Source organism: Sarcophilus harrisii, chromosome 2, assembly GCF_902635505.1.
Source record: "Sarcophilus harrisii chromosome 2, mSarHar1.11, whole genome shotgun sequence".
Taxonomy (NCBI): Eukaryota; Metazoa; Chordata; class Mammalia; order Dasyuromorphia; family Dasyuridae; genus Sarcophilus; species Sarcophilus harrisii.
This window is the reverse complement of record NC_045427.1, coordinates 379,584,284-379,598,503: the sequence shown is the minus strand read 5'-3', so window position 1 is coordinate 379,598,503 and position 14,220 is coordinate 379,584,284. Positions and strand designations below refer to the sequence as shown.

Sequence of the window (14,220 nt, the reverse complement as noted above, 5' to 3'; positions counted from 1 at the left end):
GGTTTTTTGAATTGCTTTTTTCTTTTTAAATTTCTCATATAAAGGATGGCTCATGGGGGGAAGGGAGAGGAAAGGGATATGTTAAAAAAATGAAATTGAAGAAAAATAAAACTAAGAAAAGAAGGGTCACCTAAGTGGTGCAGTGGATTGAATAACAATGGTGGTTTAGCTATCCATATTAGGATTAGAGATACAAATTTTTAGTGTTAGGAGGGACCATAGAGAAGTTTAACCTTCCCTCATTTTACGGATGGGGAAACCAAGGTCTAGAAAGGTTGAGTGACTTGCAGATGACAAGTAGTTTAAATCTAAGTCCTCAGGCAGCTAGATGGTATAATAAATAGGACACTAGACTTAGAATCAAGGAAATTTATCTTGGTAAGTTCAAATATGGCCTCAGATACTTCTTATCTATGTGACTCTAGACAAGTCACTTAGCCCTGCCTGCCTTAGTTCCTCATCTAAAAATGAGCTGGAGAAGGAAATGGCAAACCCCCTTCAGTATTTTTGCCAAGAAAACCCCTAAACGGGGCCACAAAATGTCAGATATGACTGGAAGAATCAGACAACAACAATCATCTCCTACTCCAAAGCTGGCACTCATTCCATTATGCCAAAGTGTCCTGATAAGCTAGTTTTCAATTTGGAAGGATAGAAAAGTGGTACATTGTTTGAAGGGAGAGAAAGCATGAGTGGGTAAGGTAAACATAAAAATATGCAGTCCTTTTGGCATAGGGAGAGAGGTCTGAGCCTTGTAGAAACCTGACTTGATAATGAACAGAAATGAAATATCCACAATAACAATAATAACATAGCTAGCATTTATATGTACTTTAAGACTTGCAAAGAACTTTACAAAAATTATTTCATTTTTCCCCCAAACAATTTCCAGGGTATATGTGCTCCCATTACCCCCATTTTATAGATGAGAAAATTCAGACACAGATTAAATGACTTCCTCAGGGTCACATAGAGAGGTTGTAGGTCTGACAATGGAATTAAAACTTGTTTTTTTGACTCCAGGTTCAGTCCTCTATCCTCATTTTCACACTTAATTTTCTCTTAATCTTTTACTTTCTAATAGTTTAACTTGTCTTTAATGAACTGTCCCCATTCCATCCTTCATTTGTATGAACCACTTCTAGGTCTGGTATTCATTCCTTCCTCACTACTATGTCTTAGACTACCCTCCCTTTCTTTAAGGTTCACTTGAACCCTATTCTAAGGGAACCTTTTCCTAAATAGGGCTCTCTGTTCTCAAACTATTGTGTGACTATTTCAATGTTGTATTATCCCCTTTCCCCCAGAATGTAAACTTTTTAGGGACAGATTTTTTTTGGGGGGGGAAAGGGGAAGAGGAGAAACTTTGATTTTGAATCCTCAGCTCTAGAGACTTCATATTATAAGGATTTGACTTAAATAGAGCAAATCAGTCTTCATGGTCATTTCACTTTACTGAGAAGAAACTACACAACAAGTCAACTTAGATTAGAGAGTAACTCTGCCTTTTGTTTTGACAATCATATGAGAATAGACTTGTCAATTGAGGCATTAATCTTAAAGTTGAAGGAAAGCAATGAGTAAACTGATGCTCGTGGTATGTTCGAAAGTGCTGATGGCCCAGCCCAAGCTGTATGTGTTTCCCTATTTTTCTGCCAAGGAGAGATGGGAGCTGGGAAGTGACAGTGCTCACTTAACACATCCAAGCTGAGTTGGCTACTCCAGTGAATCCCCCAACTGCTTCCAGCAATAAACCTCTAAGAAGCTCATGTTACCATGGCTATTTAAGTAACTGATGGCCATTAAAGAGGCAGTGTAGGTTAGTGGATAGAGCTGGCCCAGAAGCCAGGAAGACACAGGTTGTTTAATAACTATCTCTGACACAACACCGGCTGTATGACCCCAGGCAAATCATTTAAGCTCTCAATGCTCTAGGCAATTGTCTGACTCTAAATCTCTGAGAAAGTGCTGATTTACATTGATGAAGGAAATTTCCTTACCCTATATCATTTTTGGGATACAGCATATCTTAAAGATCTTTGCATATCTTTATGATCTAATAGCTTAAATCACAAGAATGCTTATATGTAATTCCTTAACAATGAAATCTAAAGTCCAATCCCTATCTGTAAGGCACTTGATAGTGGAAATTCCTTCATCTGGAATACAGATATGAGGTTTATTATCTGTGGAATTCCTGATATCCTCTGTCATTTTTTTCCTATAAAGACTTTTCCATTTTCAGGGTGCTCAGGAGATCCACTGACTTTTCTTAATGACTAATATCAATTTTCTCTATGCTGTTCTTTAATTATAATAATGATAATAGTAATAACATTTCTGTAGTGGTTTAAGGTTTGAAAAACAATTTCCTATACATTATTTCATTTGATCATCACAACTCCATAAAATAGGAGCAGTGATTATTATCTCTGCTCTCCCTTTCTTCTACACCTTCCATTTTACAGATAAGGAAAATGAGGATAAAAAAGATTAAGACATTTGCCCAGAGTCACATGACCTGAAATAGTTTATTATTCTGACATTGAGGTCAACCTGGTAGATAGTAGACTTGAAGTTGTCTGTGTCATACAAGAGACGATCATTTTATTGAACCATTTTGTTCAATTTACTTAGGATAATACCTTAGATAAGTAACTTAGGTCAAGTAAAAAAGTCTAAGGTTAGATTTGTCTCAGTTGCCATAGTGGGAGTGGGGGGGGGGGGGGAGGCAAAGATTTGCATTTTGTTGGTTCTACATGTTCTACAGTAGCTTAAAAAGTCCAAAATTTACCTCCCCTCCCAATTTTTACTTTTTCTCATTTTCCTATTCCCAACCTCCCTTTCAAGTCTCTTCTCTATCCTTACTGGAGTCATTTGCTTAACTATCTCTAAAGCCACTGGAAAAGATCTACACTTGATACTAAGAAAGCTCCAAAACGCTCTTGTTCTGGACAGATGTTACTTTCCTACCTCTTTGTATCATCTACAGGTACAGACCCTATCCAGAGATTCATCCCCTAACTCGCCTTTCCCAGTCACTAAGACGGAATACACATTACGCAGGGGTCCTCAAACTTTTTAAATAGGGGGCCAGTTCACTGTCCCTCAGACTGTTGGAGGGCCGGACTATAGTAAAAACAGAAACTTTGTTTTGTGGGCCTTTAAATAAAGTAACTTCATAGCCCTGGATGAGGGGGATAAACGTCCTCAGCTGCCACATCTGGCCCGCGGGCCGTAGTTTGAGGACCCCTGCATTAGAGTCTTAAGCTATTTTTCCTGATCTCTCCTCCCTCTTTAATCTCTTGTCTTCCTTTTACATTGGTCTTTTTCTCTTCCTTAGTACGTACCATGTTACCACTCTGTATCAGTGGGCAAAGTCTCTGCTTCCCCTGGCAAGCCCAAGCATCTTTTCAAACTCACATGGATACTGTTGCCTATCAGAGATAAGGAGGCCCAAACAGACTAGTTGTAGAGAAGAAACTGCTCAGGGCCAAAGTAGCCTCTTTTTTTTATCTGTTTTCTCCATGCCTTCCCCTGGGTGCCTTCATCTTCCATTCACAGCAGCATGACCTCTGAAATGGGATAGGCATTGGAGGCCCGGGGATGTTTAACAGAGCGCAGTGTAACCCCCTTTGTGAGCCAAAGCCCCGCCTTCTCTCTCTTTCTCTGTTCACTTCAAAGGGAGCCAGGTGGGCAGCAACATCTCCTAGGGGATGAGCAGATGGTACGTGGGTGGCCTGACTAACAATGGGTAAGGAATACCTCACCCAGGTTGGTTGGGAGCTCAACTACTGTGAAGCACCTCTGATCCTCTCCAATTTTCCCAACTTCAGTGTGAGTCTTTCCAGTAGGCAGGATTTTTAATAAATGACACCCCCTTTCTGTGCATTTTGGCATGAGCCAAAATTACCAAGCAGAATGAGGAAAGACAAAAGTAAAATGCCTCCTTCAGGCTGTAAAACATCTCTGATTACATATGCAGCCCTCTTTTCATACCATTTTCTCCCTCTTCTGATTATTTGGAAACTGAACTCCCTTCCCCACCCCACACCAAGGAAAAATAATGAACAAAGTTGATAGATGGATGGAGGGAACTAGGAGTAGGGGCAAATTTCTAAATGTGGGAAAACATGTCTTTAGACTTGCAGAGGTCCTCAAACTTTTTAAATAAGGGGCCAGTTCACTGTCCCTCAGACTGTTGGAGGGCCGGACTATAGTAAAAACAAAAACTTTATTTTGGGGGCCTTTAAATAAAGAAACTTCATAGCCCTGGGTAAGGGGGATAATTGTCCTCAGCTGTCGCATCTGGCCTGCCAGCCCTAGTTTGAGGACCCCTGAGAGAGCCACAGGTTACATGGTAGAAAGACCAGATATACAGCTCTACCTTCAGTATGGCAATGGTATCTGAGAAGTTACAAGATTTTCTACTGCCTGCCCTGTTCCTCCTCAAGCAAAGTGATGTACAAACCAATTTTTAATGAGGAATAGGTTGGTACAAAATCAAACAATTTATCAACACACATGTAGAAAACACCTTCTTTGTGCCACTGTGTGTAGTGCTGGGAATAGAAAAACAAAAATGAAATGGAACCCGCTCTCAAGAAGTTTACATTCTGTTCTTGGTGAGATGGACGTTTGTATAGTATATGTATTATATACACTATATTGTATGGTTATAGTACTCCATGTATGGTGTATTGTATGGATATAGTATGCTGTATATGGTGCTGTATGATTATAGTATGTCTTTTGCTATGTTGTGTGATTATAGCATATTTCTGTATAGTATATTTGACATTTGAATAGTCCTTCTAAACCATTATTTTACTAGACCCTCATGAAAGGTCTCCTAAGTAGGTAGTATGGCTTTTTATAGGCAAGGAAAGGGGATACAGAGAAATTAGGTAGATTATCCAAATTCGTTTAGTTGCTAAGTACCAGAGGTGGGATTTTAACTCACATCTGTCTGTATCCAAATCTATTGCTGCTTCCATTATATCACAACTGCTATGATAAACTAGGGAAGTCTTCACATTTACCTCACTATTTATCATGAAAGAGGGGTTATTTTCATTGCAAGAGCTTATATTTAGAAGACTTTATGACAATCTTAAAAGGAGGAAGAGGAAGAGGAGGAGGAGAGGAAAAAGGAGAGGAGAGAAGCAGGAAATGAAGGAGGAGAAAGGATGAGAAGAAAGGAGTAGAAGGGGGAGGAGGAAGAACAGAAGGAGAGAAGCAGGAAGAGAAGGAGAAAGGAGAAAAAATGAGAAGAAAGAAGGAGGAGGAGGAAAAGGAAGAGGAGGAAATAAACTCATAGTGATACAGCACTTGAAAGTTTCATAAAACACTTTCCTCACAAAAATAGCATGGAGTAGGCAATAAAAATATTATTATTTTCATTTAACAGAACATAAACATGTTCGTTTAACATAAAACAAAAATTTAACAGTTTTGTTAACACTGTTAACAAAAACAGTGAGGTAACTGAGGTACAGAGCAATTAAATGGCTTGCTCATGGTCTTATTGTTCCCAAGTATCAAGAACCAGAAGTCAAACTCAGCTCTACAGACTCTCAAACCAAGGCTATGTCCTTTATGTTTCGCACATTAATTTTAACTCAAAGTTCTATAATACTTCAATATTTCAATAAATATTTTCTTTATGCCAGAAATTTTTACTTTTGTGTGTGTGTGTCCTGGACCCCTTTGGTAGGCTAGAGGAAGCCTATGAATCCTCTTCCCAGAAAATGTTTTTAAATGCATGAAATAAAATACATAGGATTACAAGGAAACCAGTTATATCGAAATGCAATTATGAGAATATATTTTTTTTAAAAATTTACCGCTCCCAGATTAGAAACCTTGACTTTATAATAACCCTGTTGATACATAGGCAATAAAAGTACTATTAGTCCTAATTTGTAGATGAGAATCCAAGAGGTTCATATAAGACAAATAATTTGTTTTTAGTCATAGTTGAGTAAATGTCTGAGCTGAAATTTGAACCATGGACTTTTTAAGTCATAGAACCTAGATTTAGATCCCAATGCTGTTACTTACTGTGTGAATACAGGCAAATAAATTCCACTTGTCTGGGTCTCAGTTTTTTCTCTATCAAATGGAGTTGGGGGGTGATGAACTAGATGATCTCTAAGGTTCCTTCCAGCTCTAAGTTTTTTCTTTTTAATTTCATCTTTCAAAAAATACAATTATACTGATATATTTTTCTTCTACAACATCTTCATTTTCCCCAGCTCTACAAAGAAGGGAGGGAGGTTCAGTTGTAAAGCTATCATTCTATGATATAGATTTCAGTTCCAAGGCCTTTTCTACCATGCTACATGTGTTCTTCTGAGGAGTAAATTCAGAACCTAGGCCTAACTGTGGATAAGTAACTAAGTTTAAGAAAATACAGGTCAAGAATATTCTAAAATTGTACATTTTCAGCATGGTAACTAGAGAAACTGTTGAGACTTCAGAATCTTCAGCTGAGCCATAACACAGACAAATCAACATAACAAACACAACCCTGTTTCTAGGGTATAATTCTCACTTATCCTTTTTGTTATTTCTCCAGGAATGAGAATTGTAAAGAGAATACATCCACCAATGAGCATTAAGACTTTTCCTAAGTCACTCTTAAAAACAGTCCCTCTCAAAATTTTAGCTTGGGCAAAAAATATCCCTACCAAAGTCTTTCATTTAAAAATTAAAAAAAAATTATTGACATATTTTGTTTTCATATCACCTTAATTTGAGAATATATCAGTCTGAGAAAAATTTGGAATATAAGCTTTTGCAAAGATGAATGTTGAAAACTATCTTTATGTGTATTTGAAAAAACAAAATGCTATTAAAAGAAATAAATTAATTTTTAAAAGGAGAATATATATATCCCTCTTACTTTTCTTACCAAGCAAAACATTTCTTCTTGTGATAATAATTAAAAAAAAAACAACTAGTATTTGGGACAACTAGGTGGCACAGTGGATAGAATACCAGCCCTGAAGTCAGGAGGACCTGAGTTCAAATGTGACCTCAGACACTTAATACTTCCTGGCTGTGTGACCCTGGGCACTTAACTCCAATTGCCTCAGCAAAAACAAAACAAAACCAAAAAACCCAAACAAATAAAAAACTAGCATTCATTTAAGATTTTTCAAAACACTTTGCTAATATCTCATTTTATTGTCACAACAACCTGAGAAGTAGGTGGCATTTTTATTATCCACAAATGAGGAAGCTAAGATAGACAAAAATTATGTGTCTTGCCTAAGATGACACAGTTAATAAATAATTGAGGCTGGATTTGAAATCAGGTCTTCCTGATTTTAGGGACAACCAGGTTGGTACAATGGATAGAATACCAGGGATAGAATCAGGAATATCTGAGTTCATATCTGATTCAGATATGGAATAGCTGTGTAATCCTGGGCAAGTCATTTAACCCACATCTGCTTCTGTTCCTCCTCTATAAAATGGGGATACAAATGAAAAGGAAATGGTCAACTACTTCAGTATCCTTCTCAAAGAAAACCCCAAATGGAATCATAAAGTGTCAGAGACTACTGAACAACAATTACAACTCCCTGGCTTTAGGTCCAGTACTCTATCCAATGTGTTGATTAAAGAGAGGGAGATAAAATTCATTATTTACCAAATCTGATAATAGATAAAACGTTCCTATTCTATAGTTTCTTGCTTTTGAAAAAAAGGGAAAGGAATAAATTTTCTTTTCTTGTTTCATAATCAAGCTTGACTATCATCATCACACAGCATTCTGGTTTTATTGTTGTTCTTTCTATTTAAATCATGGTGGTCATTGTATATATTATTTTCTTGACTCTGCTTGTATCACCTTGTATCAATTCACATCATTCTTCCCTTGCTTCTCTCTATTCATTATATTCTTTACTTCTCATTGTACCATAACAGTCTATTTCTCTTGTGTTACAATTTGTTTAGCCATTCTCTAATCAATGAGCATTTACTTTTTTTTTTCTATTACCACAAGAAAAGCTACTGTAAATGTTATGCTTTAACTTCCTTTCAATATATGCTTAACTGTGCAATCTTTGGATCAAAAAGTAAGGACATTTTATAATCACTTTTCTAATATACTTTAAAATTATTTTAAAGATTTTGTTTTTCCCAATTACATATAAAAACAATTTCAATCTTTGTTATTTTTATAATTTTGAATTCTGAATTCTTTCCCATCTTCTTTTCCCTCTCTCCTCATTGAGAAGGCAATCAATTTAATAAAAGTTATATGTAATCATACAAATCATATTTCTTTTTTTTTCCTGAGGCAATCGGGGTTAAGTGACTTGCCCGGGATCACACAGCTAGGAAGTATTAAATGTCTGAGACCAAATTTGAACTCAGGTCCTCCTGATTTCAGGGCTGCTCCTCTATCCACTGTGCCATCTAGCTGCCCCCAAATCATATTTCTATATAAGTCTTGTTGTGAAAGAAAACAAACAAAAAAAAGAAAAGAGTAAAAGAAAACAACAACTTTATGCTTTGGTTTTCATTCAAATTTCATCAGTTCTTTCTTTGAAGGTAAATAACGTTTTTCATCACAAGTCCTTTGGAACTGTCTTGTATCTTTGTATTGCTGAGAATAGCTAAGCCATTCACAGTTCTTCATTGAACAGTATTGCTGTTACTGTGTATAATGCTGGGTTTTCTTCATTTTGAACCAGTTTATGTAGGTCTTTCTAAGTTTTTCTGAATGAAATCTGCTTATTATTTCTTACATAGCACAATATTCCATCACAATCACATAACACAATTTGTTAAGTCATTTTCTAACTGATGGGTTGCTCCTCAATTTCCAATTCTTCATCACCATAAAAAAGAACTGCTACAAATATTTTTGTACATATATGTCTTTTATTTTTTTTAGATCTCTTTGGATCTCATTTTAGATTTCTACAGAACTAGTAGTGTTATTGCTGGATCAAAGGTTATGCAAAGTTTTATAGCCTTTTGGGCTATAAAAATTGCTCCAAATTATTCTCCAAAATAATTGGATCAATTTACAATTCCACCAACAATGCATTCATATCTTTACATATCCCCTCCATTATCTGTCATTTTCCTTTTTTGTTATATTAGCCAGCATGCTAGATATGAAGTAATGCCTCAGAGTTTTTAAAATTCCCTAGCGTACTTTTAAATTGCTTTCTGGAATGATTTCACAGCTCCACCAACAATGTATTGAAGACCACTATCTTTTTATGCTGAGTCTATTTTGAAGAAGATTGTATTGCATAATACAATTGTATTGCAGAAGGTTTCCCTCTTTTAAATGCTTTCATAAATATTTTTTCATTCAATTAGACAGATATGAGATAGGGAGGTGGGTGGGAAAGAGACAGAGTTAAGGAGTTTCTTCTTCCATATTTTCAGAAGGGGGATGGTACCTTAACACAAATTAAAGAGATTTCCCTTTCAGCACCTGCTGATTGGAGTGGCTCCAATCTGGTTTTGGAGTATATCTGCTGTCACTAAAACTCCTTGTTGGCATGCCTGTACAATTGATCTTACCACAGCTGGGGATGGATCAGATCCCCAGTTTAGCAAGATACACTTTCCTTCTCCCAGGAGTTCTACTTTTATCTCTTGTCCTTCAGGTGCTGCTTTGATGGGTTTTTCTTACTTGCATGTTGAATGCAAATATCAATACTTGTAAATTGTGCAGAAAATTTTCTATGACTTGCTACACATGAAGCTTCCTTGGAAATTGCTCTCCTGGGTTCCTTCTCTTATTGGAGGGATGCTCTCACTCTGTCACTTTTTTCCTTCAGGTATACTCTTCCTTACACTTCTTCATATGCAGCAGGTACCACCACGTGATGGTGCAGCTTGTCTTTTAAGGAATTGCCCTTGCACATAGATGCTTGGGGATCAGTTTCATCAAGTTGCATCTCTTCTCTTCTTGTCAAGGATCTGGTAAAAGAGTCCTGTTGGCTTGCAAGGGAATCAGAACTTTGTTCCCCAGTGCTTTTTGCAGGTTCTGGTCTCCTTTCCCACACCCCATCCCCTTTTGTGTCATGTTTTTGATATTTCCATGTTTTGTTTTGTTTTGAAATGATGAAATGACAGCCTTGGAAATAAATGTGTTTAGTCTGTGAAATAGAAGTGTTATGAAGACAGAAAAGATGCGTTGAAAGTGTGAAGACCAAAGGAGCAGAGGCACTTCAAGAGAAAGATGTTTAAGTTAATGTCCTTGATTTGGCATTATCTAGCTATCCTGAGTCTCTACCCTATAGGTTAATGGAGACATGACCTCCCTTTCTAAAGAGAAAGGAAAGGTGTGGGGAGTGTACTGGGGACTTGACCTTTTGTCACCTCAGTATCTGAGACATATGGGAGAAGCACCACTGAGTATCTAATTATCTTCTGTAAACATAGAAGTCTGCCACATAAAACAAGCAGGATTAGAGTATGGCCTACAGTAATTATTTTTCTTTCATTATTTGCATGTATCTATTAAGTCAGATGAACTTGAGGGGGTTGAACTTTCCCTTCAGCACATACAAGAAAAAAAATTAAATCAACAGAGTGACTGTCTAGAATATAGAATAGAAGGTATTGGGGAAAGGAAATTAAGAAGGTATTCTGTTTCCTTTGCTTATTCCTTCATAGACCATTCTTAATTATTCAGGGGTTGATAACCTACTCTGTGATTATTCATGCCTTTAATTTGTTGTTTTTTTTCCTCTGCCTCCTCCTGCATCCTACTTTGAGGCCATTTAATGACCACTAAGTAGTGGACAGGAAGAAATTCAAGCTAGACTGAGAAATAGTCTTGTGTGGGAGGAAGATAAAAAGTCATATAAAAGTTCCTCAAATCAGTATATATCAATTAACCAAGTTTTATCATTCTCTGTTAGCATGATCTATAATCTTGATTTTTATTGGTGTAGGAAACTCCTATCAAGGAAACACCCTCTACTAATGTAGATTGGTACTTGTTCTACAACTTATAGTTTTGGAGACTTGTCTCCAAGATAATAATAATAATAATAATAATAGTGTAAAATTAGTCCAGGACTGATATTTATCACATGCTCCAAATGCATCTTTTTAAACTGAGTTCGTGTGTATCATGATTGAATTTCACTTGTGGCTGTGGCTTGAGTCTTTTTAGTCCTGAAGATAAAGGGGATAACATAAGCCAAAAAGATCAAGGTTCTAGATTTTGCAGTTTCCATAGGAATCCATCAAAGTACAGACGTTGTTTCCAATATTTCTTGCACATTGAAAAACAACCCAATTCTTGATGTTCTTCCCTTCCCCTTGGCTTCCATTCAGCTCTGGCCCCCATCCAACAAGTCTGAGCCTCCCACCATAAAAAGCAGAAGGCAAATGAGAAAGGGAAGCAGTTCAAAGTCTTTCTTTATGGCTGGCAGAATTCTGCACTATAATTATGTTAAATGAACTAGTTATAACTTCTCTCTTATTGACATTGGATTATTATGGGATTGTACACATAGGCTTTCAGAATTTAGCCACCAAACTTAAGGATTTTTGGACATTCCTTGCCATTTGTCCTGCCCCCTCTACCCTGTTTTCCACTGGTCTCCCCACCCCGTTCCAGTCACATAAAACAAAACTAATAAACAAATATGCAAAAAAAATTCAGGAAGGAAGATGAGGTCAGCCCTTAGCCAATGTTCCTAGTCCAGACAGAGTGGCTTATTGAAATGGTCTCTTCCAGAAATACAATTTGTCCAATTTAGTGTTCTCACTTGAATGCCTCTTATTGCTTACAAAGTAACTGCCACCTAAATGATGAAAAAGATGAAAGGACAAGGGTAGATTTCTATGACCACAAGGTCATTATAAGAATCCAAATAGTATTCTGGGAGTAAGCAGCAGAAGGCAGTGATGTGGCTTTGGCCCCATCAGCTGTTTCTAAGTTAGCACATGTCCTATTTTCTTCTTAACTTGTCTTGCCTCAAACAGTTTTCTATGAATAAACCCTTGTCAGTGACTCTGAAGAAAGCTGACAAGATTTACTAAATATTAAAGGCATCTTTTTCTATAGTATTTGCATTGGGGAGTAGGAGAGGAAGTCAAGTTATTTGCTCGAATTTTATATCAGGTTTTTAGTGCATAAAATTTTCTTTCAGAGGATGTGGTTCAACCTGTAGAGAATATGAATCCATATAATAATGAAAATAAAGATAGAATTACACTATTTATACATTGACAGTCTGCCAGTAGTTGTACAACATTGTTGTACAATCTTTATTGTTCAAATAAGTTTATAGACATCCATGGGTTGATTAAAATTTTCATTTATCAGAAAAATCTTTTCTGGCTCTTAAAAATATTTTTTTATCTACTTGGTTTTTGTTTTTGTTTTTGTTTTACTTTTTAGTTCATGGTCTTCAACCTTTTTTTTTTAATGTCTTATTTCTCTGTTTGACAAAAAACTTTCTCAGAATAATGTTTTTATGAAGAAAATGTGAAATTTCAATGAGAGTTTATTGAAAATAAAGGTATACATTTTTTCCATCCAAGTTCACGAACCCCAAGTTAAGAAACCCTATTATAGGGGCAACTGGGTAGAGCAATGGATAGAGCACCCACCCTGAAGTCAGGAGGACCTGAGTTCAAATCTAGCGTCAGACACATAACACTCCCTAGCTGTGTGACCCTGGGCAAGTCACTTTGATGAGAGGAACCCCGAAACTCTCTCTAAAATTCCTTGAAGGAGAGATTTTCCTTGAATCTTGCCTCTGTAAAAGACCCTGCCCAAGGGAAACAGGACAAACAGCTTCATTCTGTTATCTTGAGAGAGGAGCACCACCCACATTGATCACACTCACTACTGATTAAGTTTCCCATTGAATTAAAGATCAAACCTAGAGACACTCATTCAATTCTATTCAAAATCAAGCTCAAGCTGAAACCCCAGCCCCCATCAAGAACAAATCTCAAGGCTTCTATTTTAAAAAGAGCCAATTTTAAGTTCAGTCCTTTCAGAGGACCTAATATGCTGTCCCTGGCATAGCAGCATTCTCTGCCCATTGGAATGATATTCGGCGTTACCCTCTCTTCATCCTCATCTATTTCCCTAACAAGACTTTATATCTCTCTGTCAGGATTTCTCTGCTAGAAACTCTATCTCTCTGCTAGGACTCTTCCATTAGAAACTTTATTTCTCTTTTAGACCTTGCCACTAAGGAATTTATTTAGTCTTTCTATTCATGCATAGCAAAGGCTGACTTCCCAATGCCAATAATAAACTTCTTTTTATCAGTCTAGCTTTTTGGATTCATAAATTCCTTTATGAAGGGCCTCTGTGCCGTCAGAAGGGGGTTCCCACAACTCCCTATCTTCCACCGAATCCAAAGGGGATTTAGGGAGCCAAACCTCTTCATTTGGTTCCCTGAACCCCAAACCTGCCACTAACATCATCATTTAACTCCCTGATCATCAGGAATCCTCATCTCATCAACTTAACCCCAATTGCCTTAGTTAAAAAAAAGAAAGAAAGAAAGAAAGAAAAGAAAAAGAATCCCTACCATGGTTTCTCTTAGCATTCATGCTATGTGCTCTACAAACACAATAATAGTTAACATTTATATAGCACTTACTGTTAGCCATATAGCAGCTTACTGTATCTAAGCATGTTACAATTTTTATCTCATTTGATCCTCACAACAACTCTGAGAGGTCCATCCTATTATTATCTTCTTTTTATAGATAGAAACTGAGGTAAATACAGGATCAAATAACCAATAAAAGCCTGAGGCCAGACTGGAATTAAGATTTTACTGAATCCCAGTCAGAGACTCTATCCACCATACCAATTAGCTGCATCTATCCTAAAAACTTCAAAAACAAATATAAATTTCCAAGAAAATACTTTAAAAAGGCAAAAAGATAAACAGCAATTAACTATAGCAATAGCACTAACACTCTAAAGTTAGTGTTAAAGAAATCTTAGAAGTTTCTTAAGCTCACTACATTATTTTATAATTGAGAAAATGGCAGACCTAATAGGTTTCTTGATTCCCAGTTCAATGTTCTTTCCTCTCTACCTTGCTTCATTTGGGATTGAGTGACTTGCACAGAGTCACACAACTAGAAGGGTTAAGTGCCTAAGGCCAGAACTCAGGTCTTCTTTGGTGCTCTATCCCTTGTGACATCCTGCCCAATTGGAAAAAGGTTCTGGGGACATCATCAATCACA

At 36.8% G+C, this 14,220-nt stretch overlaps 1 protein-coding gene across 4 annotated transcripts in view; it reads right to left on the bottom strand.

The window, feature by feature from the left end:
* The window catches only part of SH3RF2 (SH3 domain containing ring finger 2), a 160,484-nt gene that overhangs the window by 101,060 nt on the left and 45,204 nt on the right, over nucleotides 1-14,220 (bottom strand). Inside the window, exon 1 of one of the 4 annotated variants that reach the window (XM_012551856.2) lies at nucleotides 3,351-3,650. The exons of the other annotated variants lie outside the window; for them this stretch is intronic. Within the exon in view, the coding sequence (XP_012407310.1) occupies nucleotides 3,351-3,353 (3 nt within the window). The 5' untranslated portion in view covers nucleotides 3,354-3,650. Of the gene's footprint in view, nucleotides 1-3,350; nucleotides 3,651-14,220 lie in introns of those variants that run through there. 4 annotated transcript variants of the gene reach the window in all.